The following is a 14,270-nucleotide window of genomic DNA, read 5'->3' as shown; positions in this document are numbered from 1 at the left end:
AAATGGTCGCAACAGATGCAACAATTTCTTCCTGTGCAGATCCGTAGGATCCGGGAATCGTAAATGGAGAAACCTTATGCATAAAAGCAGTTCTGTCATTCTTGATAGCACCTGATGCACTCAAAGGTAAAAAAAAAAAAAGGAAAGTTAAATTCCTATTTAGAAATATCTGTGTGATACAGAAGTCATTTAATAGCATGCAGAAAGATGGATACTGCAGAGACAAAAGCATCTTTTTCTCACACATAGGTGGGGATTTGAACAGTACCATTACGTCGCTGCAGAGTTAGAGAATTACATACCTAGGAGTTAAAGACTTACACGCAGACTTTAATTTGTGTGGGTGTGTAGATAATGTAAGAAAGAAAGGATATTTCCATTGATTCATAACTCTCAGGAGGAAAAATCCTTTCTGAAAGGCGCATCGTGCTCACATTCACAGATTGGATGGGGTTGGCTCGCCTCTTCGTTTATTTGTAGAGGAAGAATGAACTGCGTTACTTCTCAGAGTCACAAAAATAAGAATAAAACACTTTTAGTAAGTTTTAAAGTGCTTCTGTTTGTGCCAATGCCCCCCAAGGTTCTGCATTTCGCTCTTTGAAGCATTCAGATCACGTTTTGATAAGGCTTAGGGCCTTGTGTGGTGACGTGGCTTGAATTGTAAAGCAACCGCTGCCAGTGCCCGGGGACAAGACGGCAAAGCTGATGTCCTTCCCAAAACTGGCGTTAACGTTTTGCAGTGCGGCGGGGGGTCTCGTCGCGGGCCACGACCGCGGGGACAGAGCTCTCCGCCCGCTGAAATCGGTTGCAAACTCTGGGCTGAGCAAGGCGGTTGGTGAAGAGCGGCAATGCTCTCCATCCCAAAGGGGGCCGAACCCCGTGGCTCAGGACACCCTTAATTCATTTTGGACCCCGCGCTGCTGAGAGGCGAGCCGCCGCGTAGAGAAGCAGACCCCAGGTCAGCCCTGGGGCTAGTATCCTCGGAGGAGCTCTTCTAACCTGGGAACATCTCTCTGCAGAAATATTTGGGCGCGGAGGAGCGTATGGAGATGGGCTCGCCGTGCAGCACGGGAAACCTTTGTCCCAGGCGTGTTGTAAACGCGGCCGGGGGGCCACCGTTGTGCCCCGCATCTTCTGAGCGCCGCGGGAGGAGGCTTTTGTCCGTCGCGGTGGACAGGCTCCGTAGGAGGGCATCTTTGTCCCAGGAATGGTGGCCGGGAATGGCTCCACGAGAGTGAATTACGGGGATTGCAGAGCTCCTTCCCTCCGCGGGTGCTGCCGTTTCAGATGCAGGAGTTTGTTGGCGTGGCTGGGTGTCCCGTCCCGCTCAGCGGAAGGAGGGGAAGGTGTTCTGTTTAATTCTCTGTGAGGTACTGAGAGTCACAAAGATGACCAAGGGGCTTGACTAAAAACCAAGCTTTACACGGAATGGCAGTGGAATTGCAAAAGATGACAACTTTGGAACTTCATAACATTACTTTTAGTGCAGTGGGGTTGGAAACGGACATTGACTTGGCAAAAGAGTTCGACGACACAATGTCTGATTTCACAGAACCGCAGAATATAGCGGGTTGACAAACTCATACCAACATTACCCTTATGTGCTGAGAAAGCCAGAGATAGAGCAAGAGAAGAAAGAAGAGAAGAGATATCACCACCCTTGGATCCAGCGGCGGTCTCTGAGCTGGTGGTCGGGGTCATGCACCAGTACAGGCTTGGGGCGGACCTGCTGGAGAGCAGCTCTGCGGAGAGGGACCTGGGTGTCCTGGTGGACGACAGGTTAACCATGAGCCAGCAGTGTGCCCTGGCTGCCAAGAAAGGCAATGGAATCGTGGGGTGCATCAAGAAGAGTGTGGCCAGCAGGACAAGGGAGGTTCTCCTTCCCCTCTACACTGCCCTGGTGAGGCCTCATCTGGAGTACTGTGTCCAGTTCTGGGCTCCCCAGTTCAAGAAAGATGAAGAGCTACTGGAGAGAGTCTAGCGGAGGGCTACAATGATGATGAGGGGACTGGAACATCTCCCCTACGAGGAGAGGTTGAGGGAACTGGGCTTGTTCAGCCTGAAGAAGAGAAGGCTGCGAGGGGACCTAATAAATGCCTACAAATATCTGAAGGGCTGGTGTCAGGAGGATGGGGCCAAGCTCTTTTCAGTGGTGCCCAGTGACAGGACAAGGGGCAATGGGCACAAACTGAAGCAGAGGAAGCTCCAGCTGAACATGAGGAAGAACTTCTTCCCTCTGAGGGTGACAGAGCACTGGCCCAGGCTGCCCAGGGAGGTTGTGGAGTCTCTTTCTCTGGAGATATTCCAGACCCGCCTGGACAAGGTCCTGTGCAGCTTGCTGTAGGTGACCCTGCTTCGGCAGGAGGGTTGGACTAGATGACCCACAGAGGTCCCTTCCAACCCCTACTATTCTGTGATTCTGTGATTCTGTCCTCCGGTGGTGGGCACGCTCCTGGTGGCCAAGGTCTTCTGGTGGTGGGTGCACACAGCAAGGGTTGGCCCGCTCTCCTTCCATACCCTTCAGGTGGCCATCTCATAGCTCCCCAAAAGTTCTCGATAGTGAGTCAGTGGGCCTGGGGGAGGGTCTTGGTGGTCTCACATTCCTCCCCAAGGGCAAGTGCTCAACTTCCTTGCCTACGTGACATGAGTGGACTTCACAAGCCTGCACCCTGCCTCTGCAAGGTCTCGCTTGGTCTTCCACACTGCCTTATCAAGATGAGGAAGTTCCCAAAGCACCATGCCTGATGTAGAAGTTTGCTTATTTCAAGCATTTTTTTTCTCAAGATGGATCTTCTGAGACAATTGTGCATGCCGGCCTGGGGCTCCTTGTGACAGCTGCCCACCCCAGCCCGGGGCGGTGCACTAGGCGAAGAGATGCTTTTCCCGAGTGGAAGTGGGAAGGGGAGGCGGCGAAAAAGCCTTTGCACGCAGGTGTGCAGGTGGCCACGGGGATTGCTCACCCGCTCGCGTTGCACAGCCACCCTTGCAGACGCCAATTCCAGTTTCAGTCTCTGCTGTTCCACTTTCCTTATTTTTCCTGCCCATTTAGGCTGCCCTTTTCTCAGTGCTGATTTCTGTCCCTTCTTATGTTGGCTCTATCCTGTTCAATATATCATCTGCTAATTAATCTAATTAACTAATAAGGGCTCTCATTATTCTTTCAGATCACTAATAACCATGTTTAAAAGGCTTGAGCCCTAATACCAATCCCTCTGGGACTTCATAGATAGATTTTCAACCCCATACTGTTACTGATTATTTATCTTCTCAAGTGCTCTAGCCGCTTCCCAAGAAGCGCACGGGTGCCCGTTTGCGGGACAGTCTGAGATGCCGTGCATTGTCTTGTAGATGCAGTGTTTGGCCTTTCTTCAGCTGGAATGTAGTGAACCTCATGAACTGTGATGCTGTTCCAGACTTGCAGTGGTGACTGCAAAGAGCAGACGCCCAAACCGTGACCCAGCGAGGAACGGTGATGAGATGAGATCATAGAATCATGATCTCTAAGATCTTCAAGTCCAACTGTCACCCCAACACCACCATGCCTGCTAAACCATGTCCCCAAGTGCCACATCCACACGGTTTTTTGAACCCCTCCAGGGATGGGGACTCCACCACTGCCCTGGGCAGCCTGGTCCAGTGCCTGAACACTCTTTCAGTAAGGAAATTTTTCCCAATATTTAATCTAAACCTCCCCTGATGCAACTTGAGGCCATTGCCTCTCGTTCTATCACTAGTTTCCTGAGAGAAGAGACCAACACCCACCTTACTACAACTTCCTGTCAGGGAGCTGTAGAGAGCGAGAAGGTCCCCCCTCAGCCTTCTCTTCTCCAGACTGAACAGCCCCAGCTCCCTCAGCCACTCCCCATCAGACTTGTTCTCCAGACCCCTCCCCAGCCTTGCTGCCCTTCTCTGGACACGCTCCAGCCCCTCAATGTCCTTCTTGTAGTGAGGGGCCCAAAGCTGAACACAGCACTCCAGGTGTGGCCTCACCAGTGCCGAGTACAGGGGCACGATCCCCTCCCTGCTCCTGCTGGCCACACCATTCCTGATCCAAACCAGGATGCCCTTGGCCTGCTTGGCCACCTGGGCACACTGCTGGCTTCTGTTCAGCCAGCTGTCGACCAACACCCCCAGGTCCTTTTCTGTTGGACAGCTCTCCATCCACTCCTCCCCAAGCCGGTGGCATTGTGTGAGATGAGATGCTGAGTCTGGACCCAGCCTGCAGAGATGCCACATGCACCGTGGGTGTTGGTGGACGTGCTGCTTGTGGCTGGAGCTGGCACAGGCATGGCACCGCACATTTGAGAGCTGCATTGCAGTAAATCTCAAGTACTGTGAGGTCTCCTGGGCAGGAGTAAAGCGATTCATTAGCAAACAAGAGGTAGGGGTGACCGCAGCCCGTTAGAGCGGTGAAGGTCATAATCCGTTGTAAGTGATTCCCCAGGTTCCAACCGCCCAGATTGACCTATGCGGAAAGACACGGCAGTGGATAAATCCCTCTCTTGCTGACTTCTGTGATTCAGTAAACTGGCCAAGTTTGGTTTTTGTCAGTTCTTGTAAAATCTGAGCCTGTTCTGTTCTAAGGCTCCTGTCGCCCTAAAGGCGCTTGTGATTTTTTTGGATGTTGATCTCTAACTTTGCTAGCATTCAAAGGTGAATTTTACGTGAGGTAGTTTCGATTAGTCCTCCTTTTCTCAAATTAACATTGTTTTTCTTCCCACCCCCACCCCAGTCCTCTGGTGCTTACCTGATCGTGCGTGAATTCTCAGAAATAGTTGCCGGTAGTTCAGCAAGTTCATTAGCTGATTCCCTGAAGACCCTCAGACGCGTGTCATACAGACCTGGTGATTTGTATATTAAATTTTTGCAGGTATTCCCCTACCTGATTTGTGTGTGTGTGTGTGTGTGTGTGTGTGTGAACAGCTGTATTGGCAAGTCTTCGTTATTTCTAATTGACAATATCTCCTTGTGGTGGCGGGTAAATTGGTTCTGAAACTTGTTTGCCGTTGTACAGTCATTACTCGTTTCACCTCACGCATTATTGGATCCACCTTCTCTTTGGAGCTCCTTTCCAGTGATGTTCTGTACGTGTTAAAATACACATCCAGTTCTCTCCCCCTCTGCCTGTGCTAGCAGCTGGGAGGTCGCTCTGCTTTCATGGCATTTCTCTCATTTTGTGGGGCTGGGAGCGGGGGGATTGATATTTTTTTTCCTCCTGCGACTGCAGACTCAGCATATTTTAGGATGTTCTAGCTGTCCCCCACACCGAACAATTTCTATATGTCTTTTCACTGCAACATGCTCCTGAGATTTCTCAAAGAATTAACGTCTGAGGTCGCCATACGTGGCGCAGCAACACATCGCTTCATACGGCGTATTGAGTCGTGCAGTTTATCGTCACGGCCGTTGAAATTAGTGAGCGCGAAGGATGTGTACACCGTAGAGGACCTTGGCTTCAGTACAACCCCTTCTTATTATCCAGCTCCCACAAACAATTTTTTCTGTCGAAGCATAGATGGCTGCTCATGCGTTTGATTTAGATTTGTCTGCTACTAAATACACAGCTGAGATTGCAGTCTTTCCTCTGGTGAAAACCTTACGGCCAAGTCTGTCATCACCCTTAAGATGTAGCTCGTCTTGTTTCTACGCTCATTTTCTGAGGCTCTGGTGTATAAATCACAAATGCACAGTCTGTGCAGTGTTAAATTTTTAGGGCTCTCCCTTTAGTAGTAGTTGAATGTGGATACATAAGGACAAAGTTTGACCTTTAAATGACTATAAAGGGCCAAGGCAGATACTTGGCAAGCTTTTCTTATTGCAGTATTAATCAAGCAAAGAATCATCATAATCCTGGAAACTAAATAGCCATTGTAGTGATTTTATCACCAGGGAAATTGTTCATCTGTCAGTGAGATTGTTACTAGGAAAGGGAAAATAGGGAGTGTTAAAATCGCTTTAGACCGCTGAATCATTGAGTCCCTCCAGACTCAAAGCTTGAATTGTTTTTTGAGAGGGGTGGGCTGAGAGGGGTTGCTGCTGGAAGGCTGTAGGTTAATCGGTTTCGGTAACTCCAGCAAGTGTAAGCCTGATCTCTCCTGAGGACATGAGGAGAGTGGATGGGAGAAGGCAGCACGGAGAAAGGAACGGGGAGGCTTCAGAAACTTATTGTTTTGTCATTTTTTTGTTTCTGGATGGCCCTTTGGCACAGGAGGAAGGCTGTCGACAAAAAGAAAAAGAAAGAAAAGTGGGGGGGAAAATAGCATAATGTTCACTGCCTATATTTTGAGCTAATTTAATCCAGCGGGTATTGATGAGGATGAATACGATTGAGACAGAAGGAGCGGATGCAGGCAGGCAGGAGCGACAGAGACACATCTGTGCGTCCTCGCAGGGCCCAGAAAGACATGTGGGAAGGTGCTTTGCCTCTTGGGTCTCAACGTGGTGCTACCACGCGCTGCGACACAGGTTTGTGAGGAGACCTGCCCATGCAGGGGTGTCCTTGGGGTGCGTAGGGCAGCCTGTCCTTCCATAACACCGACGGCATCGCTGCTGGTGCTGTTGCGTGGTGGCAGCGGGAGGTGGTGGTCTACCCATGCTTGGTGCATGGTGGATGGTCTGCGTTGAAAGCCTCCTGGAAGATACAAAGGACCGCCTCCCAGCAAAGAGGGTTTGCTCAAGAATGGGTGAATTTGGGGGTGGAAGGTGTTGTCGTAGAAGGTGCCTTCAGGAAGTTCATGTAAGATGTCCTGAATCGTCTCCATACGATGGGAGAACGCGGAGAGGAGGGGGAGATCTGTGTGCGCGCGTGACGTGGATCTTCTTTGTACAAAAACGCCTCTGTGTGTGGGCAGCAGTGCCTTTCTGCAGAGGGCTTTTTTGGAGGAGCTTGTCTGATGGCTGCCTGCGAGGGAGCAGGGGAGGGAGACGTGGCGGGCAACACCTCTGTCAACGACTTTCTGCAGGGGACGGCGTGCCTGAAGCCACCAAGGATGTGCCAGGGATGGGGACACGGGGCTGAGGGGTGTGAAGCTGGGCGTGAAGACGGCACCGTGCCAGAGCATCTCTCCAGGGTGGTCACCCTGCATCCACAGGGACCATTGGCAGCCCCGCATCCTTGGGGACCATCGGCTGCCCCGTATCCCTGGAGACCATTGGCCACTCCGCATCCCTGGGGACCATTGGCTACCCTGCATCCCTGGGGACCATTGACTGCCCTGCATCCACGGGGACCATTGGCCACCCTGCATCCCTGGGGACCATTGGCCACCCTGCATCCCTGGGGACCAGTGGCCACCCTGCATCCCTGGGGACCATTGGCCACCCTGCATCCACGGGGACCATTGACTGCCCTGCTTCCACGGGGACCATTGGCCACCCTGCATCCCTGGGGACCATTGGCTACCCTGCATCCCTGGGGACCATTGGCCACCCTGCATCCCTGGGGACCATTGACTGCCCTGCATCCACGGGGACCATTGACCACCCTGCATCCCTGGGGACCATTGACTGCCCTGCATCCACGGGGACCATTGGCCACCCTGCATCCCTGGGGACCAGTGGCTACCCTGCATCCCTGGGGACCATTGGCCACCCTGCATCCCTGGGGACCATTGACTGCCCTGCATCCACGGGGACCATTGGCCACCCTGCATCCCTGGGGACCATTGACTGCCCTGCATCCACGGGGACCATTGGCCACTCCGCATGCCTGGGGACCATTGGCTACCCTGCATCCCTGGGGACCATTGGCCACCCTGCATCCCTGGGGACCATTGGCCACCCTGCATCCCTGGGGACCATTGGCTGCCCTGCATCCCTGGGGACCATTGGCTGCCCTGCATCCACAGGGACCATTGGCCACCCTGCATCCCTGGGGACCATTGACTGCCCTGCATCCACGGGGACCATTTGCCACTCCGCCTCCCTGGGGACCATTGGCTGCCCTGCATCCATGGGGACCATTGGCCACCCTGCATCCCTGGGGACCATTGGCTGCCCTGCATCCATGGGGACCATTGGCCACCCTGCATCCCTGGGGACCATTGACTGCCCTGCATCCCCGGGGACCATTGGCCACTCCGCATGCCTGGGGACCATTGGCTGCCCTGCATCCCTGGGGACCATTGGCCACCCTGCATCCACGGGGACCATTGGCTGCCCTGCATCCACGGGGACCACTGGCCACTCCGCCTCCCTGGGGACCATTGGCTACCCTGCATCCACGGGGACCATTGGCTGCCCAGCATCCACAGGGACCATTGACTACCCTGCATCCACAGGGACCATTGGCCACCCTGCATCCCTGGGGACCACTGGCCACCCTGCATCCACGGGGACCATTGGCTACCCTCCATCCCTGGGGGCCATTGACTGCCCTGCATACCTGGGGACCATTGGCGACTCTGCATCCCTGGGGACCACTGGCTGCCCTGCATCCACGGGGACCATTGGCCACTCCGCATCCCTGGGGACCAGTGGCCACCCTGCATCCCTGGGGACCATTGGCTGCCCAGCATCCCTGGGGACCATTGGCCACCCTGCATCCCTGGGGACCGTTGACTGCCCTGCATCCACGGGGACCATTGGCCACTCCGCATGCCTGGGGACCATTGGCTACCCTGCATCCCTGGGGACCATTGGCTACCCTCCATCCATGGGGACCATTGGCTGCCCTGCATCCCTGGGGACCATTGGCCACCCTGCATCCCTGGGGACCATTGGCTGCCCAGCATCCCCGGGGACCGTCAGCCGCCTCATGCAGCATCCCTCTCCTCCGGGCAGGCCACGGCCACTGTGTCCTTCATTGTTGTCACCCCCAGATTGTGATACTGTCACAAAAACTGTTGCTAGGCAACAAATGTGGTTACCGGGTCTCAGCGAATAGCTGAAGGGGAAAGCGAAGTGTTGCACCATTGTAGAGTAACCATAGCAATGACCTACTATTACAGACTAAAGAATTATCATTAACAATGTTAAAGTATCAAACGGGAGGCCCGGGATCCAGAGGCTTCCAGGCGGCATCTCCGCGTAATTGGGTTACCCAGGAAGAGGTCCCAACTCTTTCGCGGCCCTTGGCTCCCTATCTCCATCGCCTTGGTTTTGTTTCGGGGCGTCATCGTGGGGTTTTGTTGGGTTGGTTTTTATTTTTCTGTTGAAGTAGGCTACAAGGATGGTGAGGGGACTGGAGCATCTCTCCTACGAGGAGAGGCTGAGGGAGCTGGGCTTGTTCAGCCTGGAGAAGAGAAGGCTGAGAGGGGACCTTAGAAATGCTTATAAATATCTGCAGGGTAGGTGTCAGGAGGACGGGGCCAGACTCTTTCCAGTGGTGCCCAGTGACAGGACAAGGGGCAACGGGCACAAACTGAAGCACAGGAAGTTCTGTTTGAACATGAGGAAGAACTTCTTCCCTCTGAGGGTGACGGAGCCCTGGCCCAGGCTGCCCAGGGGGGCTGTGGAGTCTCCTCTGGAGATGTTCAAACCTCATCTGGACGCGGTGCTGTGCAGCCTGCTCTGGGTGACCCTGCTTCGGCAGGGGGTTGGGCTGGGTGATCCACAGAGATCCCTTCCAACCCCTGCCATGCTGGGATTCTGGGATTCTGTGATTCTGTTAATGGGGCCGGCAGCAGCCAAACGACCCCTGGTCACGCTGTCACCTTTGTATTTTCCAGGTACGGAGCGCCATGAATTAACCTCCTGGAAGAGTTTTCCGTCCATCTTCAAGTTCTTCAGTGAGGCGGTGGAGGCAAAGAACAGCTCGGTGAAACCAACCCCGACGCGACGCTCCAACAGGATAAAATACGAAGATTTGTAAAAGCAGGGGAGGGGAGGAGAAAAAGAAAAAAAAAAAAGAGGAAAAAAAAAGAAAAAACCCAAAACACGGCTACCAACAACCTCTTCGCTGCCTGTTTTCTGCGAGCAAGTCTCCCAGCCCCTCATTAGATTGTTTTCTTCCTAGAGCGCAGGGGTCGCGATGTATACATCTAAATAGCGTTTTGCATTATTTCTAGATGAGTGCAACTGTCAAAGCAATATGGGCTCGCTGGTTGTGCTTCCTGTGGGCTGCGACTCGGATTCCGCGCTGCCCGTCAGCCCGCAGATGAAGGCTGACAGCGGTGCTGCTAATTGCCCCGACGGAGCCCCGCGCCGGGCCGATGCCGGAACTGAACAGCTTCGTCGCGGTCCCGTCGCCCGCAGGATGTTTTTTTTTGCTGTTGCCTCCTGTTTCGAGCCAGAACGAAGCAGTAATGACTCTGCTTTTGGAAGACGGCTCTAGCACAGAAGTGCTAACCAGCCTGGGGTTTTACACCTGGCAGCCTTCTCTTTCTCTGGGACCAAGCGGGATCGACTGGACAAGGTCCTGTGCAGCCTGCTGCAGGTGACCCTGCTTCAGCAGGGGGGTTGGACTAGATGACCCACAGAGGTCCCTTCCAACCCCGACCATTCTGTGATTCTGTGATTCTGTGACTCTTGACTCTCATTTTCTGCTGGTAGGATTCCAAGAAGTTTGGTCCAGACTCCATAGGAAAGCCCCTTTGTCGCGGAGATTTTCTCCTCCTGCCGCATCGACGGCGTGATCTATAGATCTTCTCTTTTTGAAAGCTCCGCTTAAGAAAACGCCTGTTCGTTAACCGGCTGGATCACACTGTGAAAGATGACAGCAAAAAAGGAAAAAAAAAAAAACACTCAAAACCCAGAGCCACATGGCACATGGCGCATTTTCCCGTTTATTTCTCGGCGCGAAGATGCTTCCGTTCTCCTAGGCGGGGTTTGTAATGACTTTGCCGCGCCGTGATTAATCCCTTCTCCCCCGAGCTGCCGGGTTCTGCGAGGCACCGGGGGCGGGGAGGGGGCTGCGTGGGGGCTCCACGCCGCGCGTGGGGTGAGGGTGAGGGGTGGGGACGGGAGGGATGGCATCTCTTCGGCATCTCTTCTCCGCTAAGAAGTCTGACAAAGCGACCAGACGTGCCTGATAGCGTGCCCGGCGAGCGAGCGTGCTAATTAAGCCCCCCCTTAGCGTTGATGATGATAAATTAAAGTGATCTTTTCTTCGGTGGCCGTGCCCGCCTCGCCGCTGATGCTGTTAGCACCGAGGAGGCAACGCTCGGACACCCAACTTTGGGACCCCCATCCCACCCACGTAACGTTTCCTATCCCACGGGAATGGAGGGGGGGTTGGGGGGGGATTTTAAACGATCTGATGTCGGAGCCGGGGGTGCAGAGCAAAGGCGCACGGAGGGGTGCAAGAGGGAACCCGTTTGGGGCCAAAATTGTGTGGCTGAGGGTCTTCCCCTCACCCTTCTCTCCACCCCCACCACCCACCTCGCTGCATTGAACCTCTCCCCTTTCCAAGCATCCCCCCCCTCCTCAAAATGAGGGTGGGGGGGGCGATCAGGGAAGTGCCCAGGCGGGGGGGGGGCAGTGCCAAAATCTGCGTTTTTCTTCCCCGGAGAACAACTTACTGCTTTCAGGGGAGAGATTCGCAGCTGGATTCCCCTCGAAGTTGGAGGATGCTGCTGCCCACCGCCCGTCTGGCCCTCCCCCGGCCCTGGGCATGCGACCCCCCCAGCCCCTCCGTTCCCACAGACGGGGAAGTTTGTGGTGCGTGTGTGTGTCCCCCTGCCCCACACCAGGATGGGCCGGGGCGGGGGGATGCGAGATGGGGGTCTCCGGGATTGCCAGATATCGCGGGAACGGATCTATTTTTTTAACTGTCAACAATATAACGAAAAAATGTACAAAAAATTTCTACTGCAGCGGTTGCCCTTCTCTTTTTTAAGGGTTTTCCTTTCAAAAAGCGTGCCCCCAGGGCCCGGCTCATGTTACCGCTTCTGCAAAGCACCGGGGAGGGGGGGCGGGAGGGGGGGGTCCTCGCCACGGGTCCTGCCCCACTCACAGCAAATAATAAAATAAAATAAAATAAAATAAAATAAAATAAAATAAAATAAAATAAAATAAAATAAAATAAAATAAAATAAAATAATCCTCTTTTTCTCTCCTCCTCGGGTGCTTTCTGTCCCTGCGCCATGCTCGATGGGTGCAGTGGGGCTGGGAAAACACACGGGGGGCTGGGGGTTTGGCAAAAAAGACCACAGAAATGTTTTTTTTTGGAGGGGGAGGAAGGTAAGAGCTCACCCCCCCGGACCCTGCCCACCCCACCCCCTTTTCGTGCCGCGGAGTGGGCTGCGTGTCCGGGGCTCGCACCCCCTCCCCCCCCCTTCCCTTTCGCTGACCCTAAACCGTATAAAAATACACACTGGGGGAGGGGTTTGACCAGTTCCTCGCGGAGAAGGAACTTTTTGAGGGGTGGGGGGTGAATCTCCCGGGGGTGGAAGAGAGGAAGGCGTGAGAGCATCCCCCCCCCCCCCGCGTCCGTGTCGAGTGGGAAGGCGGCAACGGCAGCCCCAGGGCACGCTTGGGGAGGGGTTGGGGGGGGGGGGGTTAATTGATTCCTTGGGATGACGTCTTCGAAGTCGCGAGCCGCTGGTCCCTCGACCAGCGGCGTCTGACGTCAGCGTCCCACCCCCGCTTTCGTCACGGGAAAGCCCCGCGGCATCTGACGTCATCGCGCAACAGCCCTCTGCCGTGGGTCGGTTTGGGGCTGAGGGTCCGAAAGTGACCAAAAAAAAAAAAAAAACCAACCCACCGCAAAAAAAACACCAAATCGTAAACCAAAAAAATCGCCCCAAAAAAAAGCCACGGACAAAAACTCCACAGAACTGACCCCGGGACAGGATCCGCGGGAGAATCCCCCAGCTCCTCACCACCCCCCCAGCTCCCCAGGACCCCCCCAGTTCCTCAGGACCCCCCCAGCTCGTGGCCCGCCTGCCCAAAAGCTTTGCGCGCAAACCGTGGGCCAGCGACAGCCGCGATTCCTCCGCCAAAAAAAAAAAAAGGGGGAGCAGGGAATAATATTTGGCCAGCGGGACCCCCAGACCCGGGGAAAGAAAAAATAAGGTGGGGTGGGGGAGTGGAAAAAGCGCAGAGAGATTCCTTGCCTGCGTCGTGCGCAGGTTGCGGTCGCCGGGGCGTGATTCTCCCGGTTTCAGCCGAAAGATGATGATGATCATGATCATGATCATGATGATGATGATCATGATGATGATGATGATGCTTTCCGCGGGGATGTGCTTTTTTCCTCCATCCCCGAGAAGCATCACTAATTGTTTGTGGTTTGTTATTTTGCGCTTTGGGGCTTTTCTTTGTTTTGGTGTTTTGTTTTCTTTTTCCCCCTCCGCATTCCAGGAATTTCACTCAGCAGCGCGGAGGAGAAGCCTGAAAAACGCGTGCGGCCGCGCGTTTGCGCCGTTCCCGAGTCAGCCGAACCCCAAAAACAACCCTTCAAGGCACATCCCGGGGAGCCCGGGGGTGCGGGTCCCCGCGTCCTCGGCGAAGCGTGGAGGAAAAAAAAAAAACAACAAACCCGGGGTGGGGGAGATGCGGCCGGTTCCCCGCGCCGCGAATTTTTCCCTTTTTTCCGCCCCGTTTCGGGCTGCGCGCGCGCGCGAGCGTTTTTCGCGAGATCGGTGGCAGCCCCCCCTATTTGCATAATTATATGCTCCGGTCTGAAGGGAAAACTAACCCCCAAATTTCATGGGTCACCAAGCCGCGACAATCAATGTTTTATCACGGATGCTAAGCAAAACCTGAGGAGCTATATGAAGTTTCTCGGGGAGGGTTTTGTTTTTTTTTTTTTTGGTGGGGGTTTTGGGTTTTTTTTTGCCCCCCTCGGAAAACTGAAGATTTTTTTTGTGCCCCTCGAATAGTCGCAAAACCTTCCCGGGCTCTTTGTAGCCGAATCCCGTCCCGAAACTCTGCTCGTGGACCTGGGTTTCGGACCCGCCAGCGTCCTGACCTCAGAGAGGATTCAGGAGAGCAGCTTGACTGCGTCTCCAAATTTCGCCGTCACGAGGAGTGTCCTTTCAATGGGGGGGGGGGGGGGGGGGGATATAAAAAAATTTTAAAAATAAGTGGCTAAATGTGGAAAATGCAGAAAATCGCCCCCTCTCTCACCCATCCCGCAGTGACCAGGACGTTTGGTCTGACCCCCTCTCAGCAGTTTTGTTCTTTCTGCTGGGCGCTCCCCCCTGCTCCCCCCCCCCGTATAAAGGTGTAGATATTGGGCATAAATATGAAGAAAAAAACATCTCCCCAGCTGCGGGGTTTGTTCTTGGTCCATCAGCCCGCTCGATAACAGCGCGCTGGGGCTGTGACAGCACCCCAAGTTTACCTCTCCACCAGAACCCCTCGCTAGAAGAAGGGACCTGGTGATG

The 14,270-nt window shown here is 54.3% G+C and overlaps 1 protein-coding gene across 7 annotated transcripts in view; it reads left to right on the top strand.

The window, feature by feature from the left end:
- The window catches only part of ARB2A (ARB2 cotranscriptional regulator A), a 284,994-nt gene extending 274,167 nt beyond the window's left edge, over window positions 1-10,827 (top strand). For all 7 annotated transcript variants that reach the window (XM_075411658.1, XM_075411656.1, XM_075411657.1 and 4 more), the window contains one exon: window positions 9,669-10,827. In XM_075411658.1, coding sequence (XP_075267773.1) covers window positions 9,669-9,811 — 143 coding nt within the window. In that variant the 3' untranslated portion in view covers window positions 9,812-10,827. The remainder of the gene's footprint in view (window positions 1-9,668) is intronic.
- Window positions 10,828-14,270: the final 3,443 nt, after the last annotated feature.

The sequence above is a fragment of the Opisthocomus hoazin genome, chromosome Z (assembly GCF_030867145.1).
Source record: "Opisthocomus hoazin isolate bOpiHoa1 chromosome Z, bOpiHoa1.hap1, whole genome shotgun sequence".
NCBI lineage: Eukaryota > Metazoa > Chordata > Aves > Opisthocomiformes > Opisthocomidae > Opisthocomus > Opisthocomus hoazin.
The sequence above is the reverse complement of the archived record's forward strand: the minus strand, read 5'-3'. Positions and strand labels throughout refer to the sequence as shown.